Source organism: Mastigoproctus giganteus, chromosome 13, assembly GCF_048544385.1.
Source record: "Mastigoproctus giganteus isolate SK-2022 chromosome 13, ASM4854438v1, whole genome shotgun sequence".
NCBI classification, from domain to species: domain Eukaryota; kingdom Metazoa; phylum Arthropoda; class Arachnida; order Uropygi; family Thelyphonidae; genus Mastigoproctus; species Mastigoproctus giganteus.
Genome location: NC_143587.1, coordinates 160,302,013 through 160,323,431, shown reverse-complemented (window position 1 = coordinate 160,323,431; position 21,419 = coordinate 160,302,013). Strand labels below are relative to the sequence as shown.

General features: G+C 34.6%; 1 protein-coding gene across 1 annotated transcript in view; it reads left to right on the top strand.

The window, feature by feature from the left end:
- The window catches only part of LOC150076552 (uncharacterized), a 382,951-nt gene that overhangs the window by 225,544 nt on the left and 135,988 nt on the right, over positions 1–21,419 (top strand). The window contains exon 10 of the mRNA XM_090387042.1: positions 4,698–4,865. Coding sequence (XP_090243168.1) covers positions 4,698–4,865 — 168 coding nt within the window. The remainder of the gene's footprint in view (positions 1–4,697; positions 4,866–21,419) is intronic.

The window sequence follows — 21,419 nt, the reverse complement described above, 5'->3', positions numbered from 1 at the left end:
ATCCCACCAGTACCGAGATTGCTCAATCCATTCAAAGCCTTAACCACCTCAATTAAATCACCTCGCAGGTGCGTAGTCCCAGATGCTGCAATTTGCAGAACTGAAGCTCTTTCTGAGTAATAGCATTCCTTTGTTCCCCTCACTAATCTCGTTGCCCTTCTCTGTACTCGTTATAGCAGCTCTACATCCTTCCCAAAATGAGGCCTCCAGACATGTATGAGGTACTCACAATGTGGCCTTGACCATTACCTTATACAATGAGATAATCAGCTCCTTATCCCTGCTAGCAAAATTCCTGTATATCATTGACAAAACCCCTTGAGCTGTCCTGGCAACCTGTCTGTACTGCTCAAAACCTCAGATCTTTTATTACCCTGAGTGTAGTACCACACAGTTGGTTCTGGGGTTTACTGCTACTCATGCCTCCGTAGCCAGGTGGGAAGGAGCAGCAGTGCATAGCACATGCTTCTTGATTAAACCGGGGTTCAAGCCCGTGACCACCAAATACGGAGGATGCGGAAAGGTCAGGGAATGACCACGCATATCCCGGAGCAATATGGCCCTAGTTGCTAATGCTCCTTAAAACCAAATAACAACAACTGCTACTCATATGTAGTACTTTGCATTTGTCAATGTTAAAATTCAATTGCCATTTATGAACCCATCTGCCTAACTTTTCTAGATCTTGTTGCAGCAGCATACCGTCATTACTGCCATTAATCACCTTGCGAACCTTTGTAGCATCTGAAAACTTGGACATTAAGCCTGATACGCCTTCATCAGTATCATTGATAATTATAGAAAACAACAATGGGCCTAACATCGAACCCTGGGCCACTAATAACATTATTCCATGAAGAGCAACGTCCATTGATTACCACTCTGTCTTCTCCCACTCAACCATCCCTTTATCCATAGCAACAACTTGCTCTTAATGCCACACTGTCCCAATTTGTATAGCAGTCTTTTATGTGGAACAGTACCAAAAGTTTTCCTGAAATCCAAGTATATGATATCAAAATTATTTTTTCCCTCCAGTTCCTTCGTGACCACATCGTAGTATCCAATCAAATTGGTCAGATAAGATTTCCCCTTAACAAAACCATGCTGTGTTCGAGCTATAACTGAAGTCTTGTCTAGATGATCATGCTTTACTTTTTAACCAGTGACTATTATTTTCCCCTAAACAAAAGTTAAACTAACAGGTCGCACATCTCCAGTCTGTGAGAATTTCCTCCAAATCCGTATTTACAGCCATCATTGCACCTATTGTCCATGACAATGAGAAAAATCATCATTTTGCATGTAAATGGTATAAAATTTCTAAAATCTATTGGTCTCAACAATAATCTTGAGGCCATAGTATGTATTAATAACAGTCTTATCAACATTGCCATATGCCTCAAACAGTATGGACTCTCATTCAGTTCACAAAAAAACAAAACTAATGGTTTTTTTCCCCTCAAACCAACCCCAACAGTAATATCCCCAAAACTTGATAGAATTGTAATATCAGCCACTCCTATCCATGAAGATTTGGGTCTAGTATTTGACCCAGAACTCTGATTTTATGCTTGTGGACACACTTTCATCCAGAGCAATCTCTTTAGTGGACAGCTAAATAACACTTAATCTATGTCAAGGATCTCCAAATAATTAGAAAATATTTTAGAACAGTAATTTATACTTCGCTCCTCTATGCCACAATCCTTGCTGCAGAATTCTGTCTCCTTAAATGGGCTAACCAAAAAGCTTTTCTCCTACCACAGAACAGAACTAAAATCCTAGCTACTTCAATGGGAATGAAGTGACTACCTGATATTATTGAAATAGAGCCACTGGTAGCCACAGACCAAATTTCAATTTGGAATTTCTGTTACTGGTGAATACCCAAGCCAGAACTTTGATGAACCCTGATGCTCTACTCAAAGCATCAGAGACTTTGTATCTCAGATTGTTTCCTCTCAAATCAAATGCCAATGGACATACAGCACCTAGATGTTGATACGTTTTGCACCAATAAAACCTACAGGAAAGAAGTCTTACCAACTGGCTCGAATTCCAGAAGTCAGTAAGAGCAAGCTCGTGCTCCTCCCTGTATGTATATATGAGGAATCATGATAACACATTACATTTTTAATTTTTTACTTTTATATCGTGTGTATGTAATTACAGGAAACCCTTGATTAATGCGGTTTTAATTAGTGCACAAAATTTTTTTGATACTATCTCCTTAATATATGCGTTATCAAATTTGATTAGTGCGCTGTTTTTTTCTTGCGGTGCTTGGCAACTCACAACGGCGCCTAAAGCGGCAAATACGTGATACGCACTCACCAGGGTCTTCTAACTTAAATGAATGGGAATCGACTCCAAAATGCTCGACAGCAGCAGCACCCCATACCACTCTGAAATTGAAATTTGTTCTGGTAACTCATATTCTTTTATTCTTTTATTATTAATATTAAACTTCTTTAATATTATGATATTAAAGAAGCAGTTGAGAACATACACAAATCGTGGGAAGAAATGACAAACAGCTGCATGAGAACTGTCTGGCAGAATCTTTTGCCTGAATGCGCAAATGATTTTTGCAGTTTCATTAATCCTGTCAACAAAGTTATTAATGAAATTACTACAATTGGAAAAGACCTCGGCTTTGAGGAAGTAGATTCAGAAAACGTTAGAGAATTATTGGAATCGCATTCAAAAGACTTAAGTAACGACGATCTTCTTGAAATTGAGCATCAACATGCATACGAGGAAGAAGACGAAAATGAAGCAGAAGAAAAGCAATTTGCTCCCAAAGAAATTTCATTCAAAAAACTTGAACTATTTAATACACTTTAAAAAGCAAAAGAACTCATACTAGAGATTGATCCAGATGCAGAGAGAAGCATGAACGTTCGTTGAGGGTTAGATAAGCAAATTGATTGTTATCGCAAAATCATGGAGGAAAGGAAGAAAGCTACCACTGTTCAATTGAAGTTAGATAAGTTTTTTTTGCAAAAAATAAAATTTAAATCATACTATCTTTTTTTAAATTTATTCCTTAATAATTTAAGAACTATGCAGTGCATTATAGGTACGTATTGAGTAAGAAAAAATATATTTTTACAATTTCATAATTTTCAAGGATTCATTATAATTATTCCCATTGTTTCTTAAGTTTGATTAGTGCGGTTTTAATATGTGCGGTATATTTCAAGAATTCATTAACCGCACTAATCAAGGGTTTCCTGTATTTAATTCTGATGTGAGCCTTTTGGCTGTGATGGGACAGTTGCAACCTTAACTATATTTATCTACATTGGTTGCAATAAAGATTCTCTCTCTCTCTCTCTCTCTCTCTCTCTCTCTCTCTCTCTCTCTCTCTCTCTCTCTCTCTCTCTCTCTCTCTCTCTCTCTCTCTCTCTCTATAATTTCTTTAATAATGGGGGAAGGTGTCACCACAACACCTTCCATCTATTTGCAACCCTGTGCTGCATACTGTGCCAACCACTTGAGTTCTTTCCCATCTTCCCTAATGGATCCACTCCAGACCCTGTTGAAGTCAATCTTCCCAGATAGCACTGTATCTGAGAAGATTCTCCACAACTATAGCATTTGCACCAAAGAGTTTCTTTTGAACCATATTAAAACACTCAATCATTGGGGTGTATGGTCTGTACAGATGCTTTACAGACCCTATTAGCAATGAATTATAATTCTCATGTAGTCTTGTCCCAGTTCAGTACTAAGTATATTCACTTCCTGAATGTTTATTTGATATCTGTTTCTGCTGGATCCCAAGATACATTGGAATCACGGGTAATGATCAGCACAACCTCAGAATAGCTACAGCCTGCTAATCCCCTCTACAGACTATAGGCAGGTAATATGTACCACTTTAGAATTCCAGTTGCAATAGTCATGGCGTGGACATATAACAAACAGACTCTGTCAGATTAAGCCTGCAGTCTAAACTTTGGCAGTCTAGTTTGCATGGAAAATGTAGGGAGGAAGTTGTTCATTCTTGCCTCTGCACAGGGCATAGTCATCTCACATGTTCCCTATTGCCGAGGGCTGATACCCTCTGTGTGTGATCTAACTCTCTATCATATTTTGTCCTGGTTCTCCCATTTTATCAATGGTGCTGTTTATATTTTATAAGTTTTTAGTTATCTGACTGAGCCCTGTACACTCAGTTAGATTTTATGTGAAATTAACTGTCAGCCTTTTTTCAGTTAATTAAAATCATTAAACTTGTTTTCCATTATTTACCATTTTTATCTTTTGTTACAATTACACATTTTAACTTGTTATCTCAATCCATGGAGTTCATGTCAACTCAATCTCTCTCTCTCTCTCTCTCTCTCTCTCTCATCTTTATGATGTGCCACTAAAACCCAAATCCATCAGTTCAAAATCATATTTTTGATAGTGTTTCACGTGGACTAACTGTCCACTCATGTGTACAGTTGTCATTTTGGAAATTTGTCACCTTCAGTATGAGTCATATTGTGATATTACATTTTGTTCAGATGCTATATATGGGGTTGGCTTGGGGGAAATGTTTTACATGAGCACTGGATATGAATTGTTATGGATATTGCTAATTCTCCATCCTTTTTATGCTTATAATCTAAATATTTTTATTTATTGAGTAGACTCTTGTGTTCAGTAATTGGGAATCATCCATTGGTATTTTTTTTTAGATGAGGTAGAAAAAGAACAGCAGCCTCACTTAAATCAGGTAAAAGATTTTACTCAACACTCAGTGAAACAACAGACGATTATAATAACAACGCAGCCACTTCCTCTTCACCAAGATAGATTAAATGAAAAGAGAAGAGATCCTGAAAAGAAAAGTCTAAAACAAAAAGGTAATCTTTTCTTTAAATTGCCAACTTTGTTAGAGAAGGAATAACCTTCGATCACCCAAATTCTACTTTACAAATTTATAATCTGTATAAGATACTGTGTCAACGTTAATTTGATCATATGATTTGCACAGTAGTTTTTGTTATATTTATATTTATTTATGTATAATTCCTAACCTGTTGCTTTTACATGGAATGTTATCATGTTAATCCCATTTCTATCTTCAGATTTATTTAAGAGAATGAAAGTCCAATTCAAGTTGAAAAAAAAGAACAATAATAAAAGTTTTCAAGGAATAGGTAATCCCAATCAACCAGAAACTAGTGGTAAAACTGTGGTTGAAAGTCTGTGCTAAATATTGCAATTTGTGATGGACTATTGCATCTAGTAAATGAAGAATAATTTCAAATAAGACAAGAATTGCTGCAAGAAGTTAATCGAGGATCTCAGCCAATTTTTGAGAGAGCACTATGAAGAGAATTGCATAACATGGATATCTGGAATAGGCTCCACCTAAAAAAAAAAAAAAAAAAAAAAAAAAAAAACCATATGTTGATGACTGGAAAGCTGTGATATGACGAATCCAAATTTTGACAATACTCTAATGATGTCAGTCACCACATTCACTGGAGAGCAATAATGAGTCATTTCATACAAACTGGTTGTGGATCACTGATGCTTTGAGGATGTTTTAACTATTGCGAAGTGGACCCCCTACTTGAAATACCAACCAGGGTGAATCAGGCTGGCTATACAAATGTTCTGGATGATCAAGTCATGGCATTTCTGGACTTTGAGGAACCCTCATGATTTTGATACTTTTGTATTCCAGGAATGGCAACTGCCCAGTTCATAGGGCCTCTACTGTTTTAAACTGGTATGAGGGACACAAGGGATTAGCCCTTTAAATTGGTTAGCCAGGTCACCAGATTTAAAGTCTATAGACAACCTATGGGGGACTATCTTGAATGAAAAGTGAAAACACAACAGCAGCATCCAGAATTTTGTTCACTCTAAAACATGGGCAGTTTTAGTGAACAAAAATGTAGTGAGAGGGTCCCCTCAGAGTTCAGTGTTGGGGGTTCCCTCTTATTTCTGATTTTCCTCATTGATAGTGATGAGAGTATATAGGAAAAGCTGTCAAAGTTTTCTGGTGATTTAGAAGTTTATTGGATGGTAAACAATCTGGACCAGGCCATATTGCTTCGGAATTGACTTACTTAGATCAGTTACGCATATTGTCTAAAAGCTCCTGAAAGCTGAGACAGATTTCTAAATGTTTCTTGTCCAGAGACAAACAGGCTCAGAATGAGAAAGATTTAGGTTTTACGATACAAGCAGATAGAGGTTTTCCTCGTAGTGTAAGCAGACAAATAGAAATGCTCAGGGTTTACTATCAGCGATCAGTAGGACTTTTACGGCAAAGTTAGAATGTTATTGTTCTGCTTCATAAAGTGATGTGCAACCTCATTTGAAATATTGTAAATTAGGTCTCAGGATCATTTTCTAGAGTAGACACCTCCGGGGTGTCTATTCTCTAAGTAGAGTTATATAAAGCCCTTAAAAGAATAACCAGAATGAATGAGGGAAGTATTTTCATGTTGGCAGGTAAAAACAATAATGAACAAGATGACAAAATATAAAATTACACAAGCAGATGATTAGATATTATCATCTTTATGCAGTGTGTTGTCACTGGGATAAGTTTCTTCCCAAGGTAGTTGAAGTAGAGAGTCTGTCTGTTCATGCAGAACTAGATTGTTAATTTTTAGAAATGCACAAATGGTGATTGCCTTAGGGATTTTTTTTTTTTTGGTTGATGCAAATAGATTTGCTTTCTTTCATTATTTGATCTGCCTAATTGTGATAACTCCCATTTGTTCGTGATAACCCAGGATTCTACTATATTTAATTCCACTGATTATTGTTATGTAGCAGTAATTGCACCCAGATTTGTAGCAAAATTGTGCATTTCCTTATATATAGATAACAAAAAAAATTTTTTTATTATTTATTTTTTTTGGTTTAGAATATGTGGTTTTTTGACCTGTTAGTAATAGGTTGTATAATTATTACTTTTATTTTTAATTAAAAAATATTTGATTTTAAAAATATTGTCCTTTTAAAAACAGGTATTAACTTAGCTTTTGAGCCTTTGTTAATTTTGCTTGAAAAAAAATGGAAAGAAAAAGTGTTAGAAACATAACATATAAACATAAAGTATTAGTTTATAATATTCATTCATATGCGCACGCACACAGTAAAAGTCTGAAAATCTGGACTGCTCAGGGACTGTGTCGATCCGAATTCTCAGGCAGTACTTTTAAAATTCAAATTTAAGTTGGAATAAAGAAGAGATGACCAGGTAAATTTTGACAGTTTATTCATTAGCAAATAAAGCATGCTTTGTTTATCGAAACGAACAGTTTTAAAGAAAAATAAAGTCAAAACCTGACAAAGATGTAAACAAATTTTTACCACAAAAAAAAAAAAAGAGCATGTAATGCTTGAAATCATGTTTAAAAATGAACACTGTAAAAGAAAAATACAGTATATAAATAAAAGCAGAAGGTACATATTTTATTAAATTTATTATTTTTTTTTAGTTTATTAACGAAACATTTTCATATAAAATATAAAGTTCGAAAAACAAACAAATATTTATTCGTTCTTTTCCGCGATTTCTGTTGCACTGCTTGGAACACTTGCAGCTTCTACTCCATCTGCTGCACTGCTTTACACTTCTATTTCTTTCTTTAAATATGTTCATACAAGATGATAAATACTATATCATCTTGTTTGACTTTGTAATTTCTTTGTGATAAAATTATTATGCACCAGGTGTGCATGCATAACGTCTTGAAGACTGAAGCTATGGTTCTGTTCCATAAATTTAATAACCGTTTCAATGGACTTTTCTGTAGTAGCCCGAGATATCTTTTCTTCTTCAACTTTGTCATTTTCTTCACCAGATTCTTCTGAATAATTCTCTTCTATGTTATCAGGAGTTATAATGCTTTGAATCATTTCTTGATCAGTGAAAGTTTCTGCAACTTCAACATCATCAATGCGTATCCACTCTTCTATGCCATCAGCATTAAGTTTGCTTAGACGGTTGTCTTCTGTACATAATTTGTTTCCATCAGTTCTTTCACTTCAAGATTCCTTCAGCTTTACGTTAAATCCTTCAAAATCTTTGTTTCGATCAGATTGTAGATCTGCAAACATCACATTTGGCCATAACTTTCACCATGCTCTTAAAAGTTACAGACTTGACTGCATTCCATGCAGTTACAAGTTAAAATGATGCATATTTGATCATAAAACTGCATTGAAATTCTGAAGGGTTGACATTGTTATGCATCATTTTAGTCATAAAATAATTTTTATAGTGACATTTAAAGTTCCTAATGACTCCTTGATCCATGGGTTGAATTAATGGTGTTACATTCGGTGACAAGTAGCATGCAAAAATATTCTCGCAATCAGACTAATTTTGATTCATGTGGATGGGTCCTACAGTTGTCAAGAAGTAGCAGGCACTTTGTATGTGCAGGCTTCCCCAATTTCAAGTTCTGACAAACTGATGGAACAAAATCATGAACAAACCAATCGCAAAATATATCTTTGTCCATCCAAGCATTCTTTTGGGCTTTATAGATCATGGGTAAGTGCACAATTCCTTTATAGGGCCATGGGTGCTGAAATTTGCAAATCACCAAAAGCTTAATTTTATGCTGACCTGAAGCATTAGCACACATAAGAACAGTTACTCTTTCATTATTAAGCTTAAATCCTGTTGCATTTCATTCTTGGTTTCCAGCCAAATTTTTGTGGGCAAACACTTCCAATAAACCGCTGTTTCATCAGCATTATAAATTTGATCTGCTGTAAGGTCATAGTCAGATAATTTTTTCAAATGTTGCACTATATTCTGTTGCTGCTTGTCTGTCAGCTGACTGTCTGCTTGTCAGCCGACTGTCTTTCTCCAGCAATATCTAACTGTCTAGTGCTATGATGAGTTTTGAAATTCCTAAGCCATCCATCACTAAATGTGCACTCTGATTCAATGTTTATTTGCTCCTTAAAAGACCTTGCTTTGGCAATAAGCATCAGCCCAGAAATTGCCATACCTTCCAATCGTTTTAACAAAAACCATTTGTACAACACTCTATCGAGATTCTCTTATTTTGGCCGATGTAAACTTTTTCTCTCAGTAAATTTATTGTATGGCTCATATGAGACTGTGAATTCTAGAATTTTATTCTTTGCCTTTTTGATATCGTAAATTGTAGACTTTTTGATGTATGTTTCCATTAGAACAGAATTGCTGACACCACTTTCTAGTTTCTTAATTATTTCAAGTTTGTCACTCAATTTCAATGTGTTCTTTCTCCTCACACCATGAACTTTATCTGTTTTAGGAGCATTTATTATGGGCTTGTAAATAAGTATGCTATATATGGTAATTAGAAAGAGTAGGAAAAAAATTATAGCATTGCAATTTGATTGCTTGTTTCAAACAGGCAACCGCGAGCTCGCTTGTTGTCGTTAGGCATCTGTGGTGCTCATGCACATGCACAGATACACAAAAGTCCGCTAAATTTAAAAAGTTTGTGAGTTTTCAAAACATCCGGATTCTCGGGTGGTTTGGATTTCTGGCATCCAGATTTTCGGACTTTTATTGTATATACAGGGTGATTCAGGAGATGAAGGAGGAATAGTAAATATTTTGGGAGGTTATAGTATCGATTATTGTGAGTAAAAAAATTCGTATAAACATGTTTCCAAAAGAAGCAGTTATATCCTGATGCTGTTTGGTGTTAGAAGCTTTGTTAAGAATGCAGTACATCTTCACACATGCTGAATATGCCGATGTGGTGTTTGTCTACAGTTTTTCTGGTGGAATTGCTTCTGCTGCTTGTAGAGAATACCATTGACGGTTTCCTAACTGCAGAATATTGGATTCAAGAGTGTTTACACCAAACTACGCGAGACTGGCACAATTCCCAGCGCTTATATTTCTGCTGAACGTGCAAATGAAAAAAATGTGGATGAAATAGAACACATTTTTCAGTCAGTAGAACATAGTCCTACTATTAGCACACGAAAAATTTCTATGCTGTCGATGTTCCACACACAAGAGTATGGTGAAGGTGATTCAGGATGAATAGTAAATATTTTGGTAGGTTATTGTGAATAAAAAAGTTCATATAAACATATCTCCAATTCTCAATGGATATGGAAATACAGCTGTTTGAAACTGGCATGCACAAAGCCATTATGAGGTATTAACTTATTGCTGTATTTATTGACTTTTTGTATGATACAAAACACAAATAATTGACAAATATTTTACAGCACGGCTTGTATCCATTTCACATACAGTGGGTACAAAACCTTCAACCAAGAGATGACGCCCAGCTATTGGAATTTTGTCAGTGGGTAAATGCTAATCACCGATTAATACTGTTCAGCAATGAAGCTACATTCACCCATGATGGTATCAACGATATCCATAACTCTCATAGGTGGTCAGACGAAAATGCACATACCACTGTAGAAACAAATTTTCAACATCACTTCTCTGTAAACATGTGGTGCAGTATCATCGACAATCAGTTGATTGGGCCTCCTGTGTATTACAAAATTGTCTTGCAGGGTGGTGCATTTACCTAGACTTTCTGCAAAACGAACTTTCACTACTATTGGAGGATGTTCCCTTGGCTAAAAGGATTGATATGTACTTTCAGCATGTCGGAGCTCCTGCACATTATACCCATCTGGTGATACAATATCTAAATTGAACTTTCCCTGAACGATGGATCGGCTGCAGTGGGTCCCATTCATTGGCCACCAAGGTCTCCAGTCCTCACTCCTTTAGATTTTTGTTTGTGGGGAAGAATGAAAAGAAAAGGAATTACTCAGTATGCAAAGAAAAGGAATTGCTCTTTCGCATTTTGGATACTGCTGCCCTCATAAAGGAATGGAAAGATAATCTCAGAAGAACATGTCATATTACCACAAGAGTTGCTAAGTGTTTTTGAGGTTGGCGGTTGGATTTTCGAACATTTATTGTGAACTGTAAAATATTTGTCAATTATTTGTGTTTTGTATCATACAAAAAGTCAATAAGTGCAGCAATAAGTTAATACCTCATAATGGCTTTGTGCATGCCAGTTTCAAACAGCTGTATCTCCATATACATTGAGAATTGGAGACATGTTTATACGAACTTTTTTATTCACAATAACCTCCCAAAATATTTACTATTCCTCCTGAATCACCTGTGTATGTGTGTTTATATATATTTAATCTATTATGAAATATAAGAATAGATGTAAAATGTATATCAGATCAGATAATAGATGTAAAATGTATATCAGATCAGATCAATTGTAGATTAAACATTACATCAGTCTGTAATCTAATTACTCCTATAGGAGTATAATTGGTACTACAGTATATAGGTACTCAAAGAGTACTAAAACATTGGCATAAGAGTACTAAGCAGGTCATAAAGCCAAAAGAACCTATAAAGACTAATATAGCCTGTGTTGGTTTACATTGCTATACTGTATAAATAAACTATATAATTAGCAATAAAATAATGAAAATATAAAATAGCATAAAATAATGATTATGTAGCTAATTATTGATAATCGGATACATTGAATGGCAATTTTTCTAGGACTAACACCATTCAGTATATCCCACCAATAATTAGCAAGGCTATCTCTTTCTGATTATTATCTGCCTGTTTAACTAGGTTCAAATTATAAACATAAAGGCAATCTATGCTAAACATTAAATTTAACAACAAATAAGCAAGATAACAGCTAGTCCAACAGATAGCTTTGAAACAAATAATACAGAAAAAGAGTGCCAACCATAATTTTCACTTCAGTTATGGTGATTTTTATTTATTTTATACATGCGCAAAAGAAAGCTTATGCTAACATAAGGAGGTAAGGATAAGTATAGCATTAGCACCTCAGTTTCCCTTGATTTACTCTAATAAATCTTGACGTATAAAATTTAGGGTTAGAAAGTAAATTAGAAAGTAAAAAGTGAAAAGCAAAGAAAATAGCTTTTTGTAATGGTACTTAGGATATACCTGGAGCATAACTACCCGACCCTTTAGTAAGGGATCTGGTTTAACTACAAGGGGTTAAAGGATTGTATATAATAGGCTAAAAACTGGATTATAATAATAAAGAAATATAGAATAACATTTGTAGATAGTAATTAGGAAATATGTAAATAAAAGAAATAACTATTACCAAATGTAGGAATATTTAAATAAAATTGCCTTTTGTAAGAATATTATAATAATTCATCCTATCTGATATAATAATGAATAGGCAACCATCCTTACAGAACTGTTCAATTAAATGTAACCAGTTACAACAAAAAGAATAAATAGGAATTTGCAGCTTACCACCCTATTCTGCACTAAGTATAAAAGAATGAATAAAGAATTAATTATATTAGAGTATAATTACTCTATTAAAAAACAAATAGGGACAACAGCACCCTCTCAGTTCAGGTAACTGCAAGATGAACTAAATAAATTAAGAAATAATTATTAATTTATAAAACCAAAGAAAGAAGTGCCCCCTGAATTTCATGTAACTTTAATACAAACTAATTGACTGATTTTATAGTTAATAGTACACTATAAATTTGAACTTTATTCAAGTAATATGCAATGAAAATTAGTTGGTTCTCAAATTTAGAATGATAGGTAACAAGACCAGTTGAAATGAAATAACTTTAAAAATATTTTACAAAATAGAAATGAAATTCCTTTTAACCTAATTGAAATTAGGATGAAAGATGAAATTGATTACTACCTTAAGAACAAATATAAGTACAACTTTTTCAATGAGCATTAGTGCTATATGTGACATGCTCTCAAGGCAGTACCTACTATATACATAAGTCCTCAAAATAACTAATGTGATTTTAAATAGCTATCATAGAATTGTAATATCAAACTTTGTGAACCAGAAGGAAAAGATTATAGGGAATGTTGAGAGCTAGTAACATAGAAATACTTATTTAGAACTTACTTTAGCTATGATATAACTTGGATGTATATTATTATGCCATTTATTAATAGCAATAAAAATGACTTTGTAAAGATATTTTGCGATAAAATTAGCTGGAAATCCATTATTAATAAGCGATCCTATAATATTGTTAGCATTATTACATATTTTTATCAATCTAAAGCTTTGTGAAACAATGATATTCCTGTGACTTGTCTTTGAAATATTAGAATGCCAAGTATTAGGCTAATGGATTTAAAACTAAATTCTTTGTGCTTGGCATATATTTTAGGTATAATATTTGATCTTCTATGTAAATTTATATATCTAGATAGGTAGCTGTACTGGTACTATGCTTATTGGTGCATTCTAGTTCTAATTCAGGTGGGTAGTTCTTAGCTGTATCTTTAAGAAAGTTAGGTTCATTTATTACTATTTGATCATCTATGTAACAGTAGAGTATCAAACTTTTAAGTTTCTTTCAAAATGATGCAAATAAAGGTTAGAAACTAAGCAAGAGCTGCAGGCCTCCATTGTTATACCTATATGTTGCTTATATATATATACTGTTGCCATTAAATATGTAGCTATTAAATAAACATAAGTTAATTATACAGTCCCAATAATCCTGTTGGCATGTAATGTTTTGGTACTCCTTATAATAATTACTAAATACGAATTTTAAGTTGTTATGGGAAACACTAGTATTGGGGTTGTTATTTAAACATTCTAAGATTGGGGTGTTATTTAGAATAATTCTGGATAAACTTTTATTACTTAATATTATGTTGAGTAGAGATTCCAGTTTTTTATGTAGGAGCTTGGCATAGTTCCTACATGATGTGATAAATCTGAATCCTATTGGGGATTTTTGGAACTTTGGTATCCAATATACACAAGGAAATTGGTGTTTGGATTATTTAATATTAACCTTTTGTTCATGGTCAGTAATTTCTTAATGATGGTATTAGTATTAGGTGTTACAATTTTGTAAGGAGTATTATTATTGAGCTCATTTAATAATGTGGAAGTATAGAATTTTTTATATATAATGCTATAATTGTTGACTGCTTTGTCTATAGTTATTATGAATTTAGTTTGCAAATCCTTTAATTGCTGTTTGATTGTAGACATATCAAAGATCTTAGTAGGTTGTGTTTTGTTTAGCATAAAGCCTGTATGTTTCACTATAGCTTCAGAGGTGAGAATAATCCATATGTGGAAAGCTTCTAATGCTGTTTTATGTTTGTATGCCAGTTTTAAGCAAAATTGTATTAGGTATGTGTATTTGTTTTGTATTTGTTAGGTTAATCTATTTTTTTGTACTAGGCCTAAATTTGAATCCATAAGATAACAGGTTGCTTAATTCTGTGTGAGAAATGATACTCAAGTCCTCGGTAATGATGTGTTTATGATACTTATCCACGTAAGTTTGATATTGAGGCAGATGGCAAAAACATTCTGCCTCGATATCACTTTTCACTAGGTTGCAAGCCACCTGCTTGTAATTGCATATTGTTAGTCCTATAGGGTTATTATAACTAAAGCGGCTACTGATATTGGAGTTAGTAATTGGTAGGGCATGTTTAAATTTGTTGATAATTTGGTCCATTAGAATATTATCCAATATTAAGTTTTGGAATTTAAAAATGAGATATTCCTTGGTGACCTTAGACATGTTACCTAATTTAAATTTGAAGATATCATTCAGTAATTGGTTTAAGTGTATGTTATTATACCTATATGTAAGCCTTATTTTCAATAAGGCTCTAAGCTTACTATGCTTCATGCCAAAAATAATGTCATGAATATACTTAACATGTGATAGGTCTGTCCTGTGATTTTTACAAATCTGAAAAACTATCCAAATTATTAGCTGTGCATGTTTTGTTATTGGTATTTCTTACTCTTTTGTGTTTGGTTGGTAGACTTCTTACCATTTGGAAAATTTTATAGACACAGTGGTCCTGTATATTGTTAGTATAGTAGTGTCATTTTGAATTTATTGTTGAGTCAATAAGGATAAAGTGATTTAAGTCTTAATACGTTCAAATTTTCTATTTCCAGTCTTTTAAAAATATTACTTTCCATTGCTAATATAGTAATGGAGATATTATTGAAGCTGTGAACCTGAAAATGCCACAGTTCAATATCTTTTTATATGAGATCTATATACATTTATTCTAATATGTAATTCACCACTAGTTTGTCCTGCACATTTCGCTTCACATTCATTGCAATTGATAAGGTATACAACACCACTATCATGGCAGAATTACATTTACTGTGTAACGTTTTGGGTGCATTGCGGGACAAAAAAAGCTGATTTCCACAGGTTTTAAATTTTAAAAAACTATGTTTATCGTGCATTTTTTGCTCTGTAGAATTCAGCGATAGTCTAGTTTCAGAATCTGGATTAAACATTATATCTGTAATTTGGCCATTCTCAATATTATAGTCTTCCTGAGGACCTAAAGCATTGAATGCTGAATGGCTAGTTTGACTACTTATTGGACCACCCTTGAGCTTCAGTGGAATCTGCAGTACAGTTTATCCTAAGTGACCGACGTAGTATCTTATTATTATTTGTAGTGTAATAGCTCATAATGTTAATTATCATAATAAAATCTAAAAGGGTATAAAAAACAGTAGCCCAACTAAGGCTAAATATAGGTAAAAATACATGACACATACTATTAGTCTGTTTAAGACAATATTTATTAATAACGGTGATATAATTTAAGAAAGCTAGTAAAGAAGATGGGAAGTTATAGGTAGGATCCTGGTAGACTAGTTAAAACTCGGCAGTCCGCTATGTATTTCTATTTAATCTATTATGAAATATAAGAATAGATGTAAAATCTATTATCAGATCAGATAAATGCCATCAATTGTAGATTAAACATTACATCAGTCTGTAATATAATTACTACTGTAGGAGTATCATTGGTACTATATAGGTACTCTCAAGGAGTATTAAAACATTGGCATAAAAGTCCTAAGCGGGCCATAAGGCCAAAAGAACCCATAAAGACTAATATAGCCTGTGTTGGTTTACATTGCTGCTATACCCTATAAACAAACATATAATCAGCAATAAAATAATTAAAATATAAAATAGCATAAAATAATGATTATGTAGCTAATTATTGATAATCGGATACATTGAATGGCAATTTTTCTATGACCAACAACATTCAATATATCCCACCAATAATTAGCAAGGCTGTCTGTTTCTGATTGTTATCTGCCTGTTTAACTAGATCCAAATTATAAACATAAAGGCATTCAGTGCTAAACTTTAAATTTAACAGCAAACAGGCAAGATAACAGATAGCTTTGAAACAAATAATACAGAAAAAAAGAGTGCCAACCATACTTTTCACTTCAGTTGTGGTGTTTTTTATTCATTTTATACATATGCAAAAGAAAGCTCATGCTAACATAAGGAGAAAGGAGTAGGGATAAATATAGTAATAGTATCTCAGTTTCCCTCGATTTACTCTAATAGATCTTGAGGTATAAAATTTAGGGTTAGAAAGTAAATTAGAAAGTAAAAAGTGAAGATCAAAGAAAATAGCTTTTTATAATGGTACTTAGGATATACCTAGAGCATAACTACCAGACCGTTTAGTAAGGGATCTGGTTTAACTACAAGGAGTTTAAAGGATTGTATATAATAGACCAAAAACTGGATTATAATAATAAAGAAATATAGAATAACATTTGTAGATAGTAAATAGGAAATATGGAAATAAAAGAAATAACTGTTACCAAATGTAGGAATATTTAAGTAAAATCGCCTTTTGTAAGAATATTATAATAATTAAAATAATTCATCCTATCTGATATAATAATGAATAGGCAACCATCCTTACCGAACTGTTCAATTAAATGTAACTAGTTACAACAAAAAGAATAAATGGGAATTTGCAGCTTACCACCCTATTCTGCACTAAGTATAAAAGAATGAATTTTTTGAGAATGAATGAATAAAGAATTAAATATATTAGAGTATAATTACTCTATTATAAAACAAAAAGCGACAACAGCACCCTCTCAGTTCAGGTAACTGCAAGATGAACTAAATACATTAAAGAAATAATTATTAATTTATAAAACCAAAGAAAGAAGTGCCCCCTGAATTTTATGTAACTTTAATACAAACTAATTGACTGAATTTATCGTTAATAGTACACTATAAATTTGAACTTTATTCAAGTAATATGCAATGAAAATAAATAGTTGGTTCTCAAATTTAGAATGACAGGTAACAAGACCAGTTGAAATGAAATAACTTTAAATTTTATTTTAATATTCCTACATTTGGTAATAGTTATTTTTTTTATTTCCTTATTACTATCTACAAATGTTATTCTATATTTCTTTATTATTATAATCCAGTTTTTGGTCTATTATATACAATCCTTTAACCTCTTGTAGTTATACCAGAATCCCTTACTAAAGGGCTGGGCAGTTACGCTCCCGGTATATCCTAAGTACCTTTATTATAGGTCACATTATGTCAAGGATTTGGGTATATTCTTACCATGTGTATGCTTTGGTATATTCTTACCCTATCCAAAAATTTTATTACTTCATACAGCATGTCCCTCACACTTTTCTTATTATTGAATACACCATGAATTGTCAAACTAATAGAGTAAGCTTATCTGCAAAAAGATCTAAACCCCCCAAACACTTCCTGGTCCTTTTTCACTAATATACGTGGTCTCAGTTCTAATCTCAACGATGTCCATTTCCACTTGCAGTCTGCCAAACTCCATGTACTTTTTCTGACAGAATCTCAGTTATCGGTTGATTTAACCGCTGCTCATCTCAGTTGCCAAAATTTTTTGTTGTATGATTCCTTTCGCCTCAAAGGTGATACTTGTGCATATGTCCGTTCCGATATTCCCTGTCAGAGTCTTGGTAATTTGGAATCTCCTCATTTCTCTGCTAGCAAATTCCTATATATCATTGACAAAACTCCATGGCCTGCTCTGCTGCCTGGGTGCACTGCTCAGAGAACTTCATATCTGACTGCACAATTACCCCTAATTCTTTTTCATTCTCCACTTCCCGGGTTGTGTAATGCCATACAGTTGGTACATTTCTCTTGGGTTACTGCTACCCATATTGAGTACTTTGCATTTGCCAATGTAAAACTTCAGTTGCCACTTCTCAGCCCACCTGCCTAACTTTTCTAGATCCTGTCGCAATAGCATACTATCTTTACTGTCATTAACAACCCGGCTAATCTTTGTATCATCTGCAAACCTGGACATAATACCTGATATACCTTCATCGATATCATTGATAAATACAAAAAACAACAATGGGCCCAGTGCCGAACCCTACGGGACTCTGCTAATAAAATTAGTCCACATAGATCAGTGTCCATTTATTACCACTCTGCTGTCTCCCACTCAACCATCCCTTTTTCCATTGCAGTAACTTGCCTTTAATGCCACACCTCTCCAATTTGTGCAGCAGTCTTTCATGTGCAACAGTATCAAAAGCCTTTCTAAGATCCAAGTATATGATATCAAAATTATTTTTTGCATCCAGTTCCTTTGTGACTACCTCGTAGTATCCAATCAAATTGGTCAGACAGACTTCTCCTTTACAAACCCATGCTGTGTCTATACTCTTACTGCTGTGTAGGTGATTCTGTATCACCTCCTTAACCAGTGACTCCATTATTTTCCGTGGAACAGAAGTTAAACTAACAGGTCTATAATTATTTGCGTCACCTTTGAACCCCCTTTCTGAATTGGGGATACATTTGCACATCTCCATTCCCCCTTTCTGAATTGGGGATACATTTGCACATCTCCATTCCATGGGAACCTCCCATGACTCTAAGGATGCTCTCATAAATGTGGCTAAGGGTTTGCTTACTTGCCATGCTGCCTCCTTCATTATAACTTCATTATAACTGGGATCATTATAACAGATTTGATCTCCCCTAGGTGCCTTTTTTATGTTTAACTTCAACAATTTCTCCTCCACTTTGCTCTCAGTTATTACAAAATCACTTATCTCCCTGTTAGAGTTCGATAAACTTTTGGCATTCCCCTCCTTGAATAACTCCTCATGTGTGAATGTAGATGCAAAATACCCATTAAATTTATCAACTACTTGAGCAGAATCATCATTAGTCAAACCATCGATGTTAAGTGGACCAATCTGATTCATCCCCTTCTTTCTAGAGTTTACATAAGAAAAGAACTCTTTGCTGTTTTTCTTTGAGTCCTTTGCCAAAGTTTTCTTGTTATATGACTTGATTACAGACTAGCTTATATCTGATGTAGGCTTTTTGTGTCACCTGATAATTTATGTACATCCCATGCATTCTTTTCTTCTTTTCTGCCACGAGTCTCATTAATTCATCCTACATCCATTTAGGCCTGAACAGTATTTCTTAGTTAGTAAGAAAAGCATAGTAGCCTCCAAGATTAAGTACCTGAAGGCTTCCCATTTAGAATTCACCATTGTAACATCATCAGTTGATCCCACTGTATAGAATTTAAAAACTGTCTGAGACCACTGTAGTCACCTTTATGAAAATTGAAACCCTTCCCTTTATCCTTGATGGTAGTTACATCTTTAAGTAAATCCCACTACAGTACACTGTGATCACTGTCACCTAGTGGTTCCTTTATCTGCAAATTCTTAATGCATGAATACTCACTGCTGATAATGAGATCAAGGGTATTACTCCCTCTGGTTGCCTCTTGAACATGTTGCTGTAGAAAATAATCGTCCAAAAAATCCACAAATGTCTTGCTAGCATGTGAGTGACCAAACCACAATTTCCAGTCAATATCTGGAAATTTAAAATCCCCCATTATAAGACATTCTGATTTACTGGCAGGTTCTATTTCTCTGCACAACTGTTCATTGTACTCATTACAGTCATTAGGCCTATAACATATCCCTACTCTCAATTTCCCTTCCCAGTGTTTGTCACACCAAACAGACTCCTTGACGTTGCCACAGACATTCTCTCAGATATGCCAGACAAGCTGTACTTGTTACCTGGGAGTTTAAAATGCTGATGGAACTGATATTCGGGTGACACTCAAGTGAAGTGGATCAAATTTCGGCGAAGTCCGGACGGTCTGTGACAGCCAAATCCTCTGCTTGCACCTTCACAATGGTGGGACTGTTAGTAATCCTGGGTATAACCTCCATGCACAAGTACATGGTGGGTGACCACCCAGGTGTAAGCAGAGGTCGAGGTGTGGCACCCACACCATATGGAGGAACGCCGCCCCTCTATGTTACCAGGCAGTACTAGGTGGTAGATGACTCTCATCAACCGGTGCAATACCACCACTTTGCTTATTGGAGGCTTGAAGTGGTGGAACCCATGTTTAGTCTCTAGAGCCAAGTTCCGGTCAACACTTCCCCATCTCTTCCATCATGCAGTATGATTGATGACTTTTGAGGTTATGATGAACGTCGTGGCGAGATCCAATATTCCTTACATTTCGAGGGTACAGCTCTAAAATGGTGTTCGCAGGCCGGCTGCTAGTTAGTACACCGGATCGAACCTGTTGGTAACTCTCTAGGAGGCTTCCGGATCAGCTAGTGTATAATCTTGCTACCTCTACTCTGCAAGATAGTGACTGAAGGGAGTCAGAGTATTGTGTATGCAGGGAGCATTGTCGAGGCCACGTTATGTCAAGGATCTGGGTATATTCTTACCACGTGTACACCATATCCAAAAATTTCATTACTTCATACAGCATGTCCCACCCACTTTTTCTTACTATTGAATATACAATGAATTGTCAAACTAATAGAGCAAGCTTATCTGTGAAAAAATCTAAACCTCCCAAGCACTTCCTAATTCATTTCACAAATATACGTGGTCTCAATTCTAATCTCAACGATGTCCATTTCCACTTGCAGTCTGCCACACCCCATGTACTTTTTCTGACAGAATCTCAGTTATTGGTTGATTCAACTACTACCCATCTCAGATGCCCAAATTATTCGCTGTATGATTCGTTTTGCCTCAAAGGTGGTACTTGTGCATATGTTCGTTCTGATATTCCCTGTCAGAGACTTGGCAATTTGGAATCTCCTCTCTTTGATCTTCTCTGGCTTAAAATCTCTCTACCTCATTGTGTCAAATTCATCTATTGTCTCTACCGTTCTCCCAACTCCACTAATCACTTGGAGCTCTTTGACTTCCTCTCTTTGCTACTTGACTTTCTCCAGTCCAACTTTCCTAACAGTGAGGTAATTTTCCTTGGTGATTTTAACGTTCACAACTCCAGCTGGCTTCCGTTTTCTAGTCACACCGACCCAGCAGGTCGAGATGCTGAGGCTTTTGCAATTACTAATGACCTAGCACAGATTGTTCATTTACCTACAAGAATACCGGACAATCCTAATCATACAGCCAATATGCTTGATCTTTTTCTCACAAACAACCCTTCTAAGTACAAGGTTGAAGTGAGAGGTCCTTTAGGCACTTCAGATCAC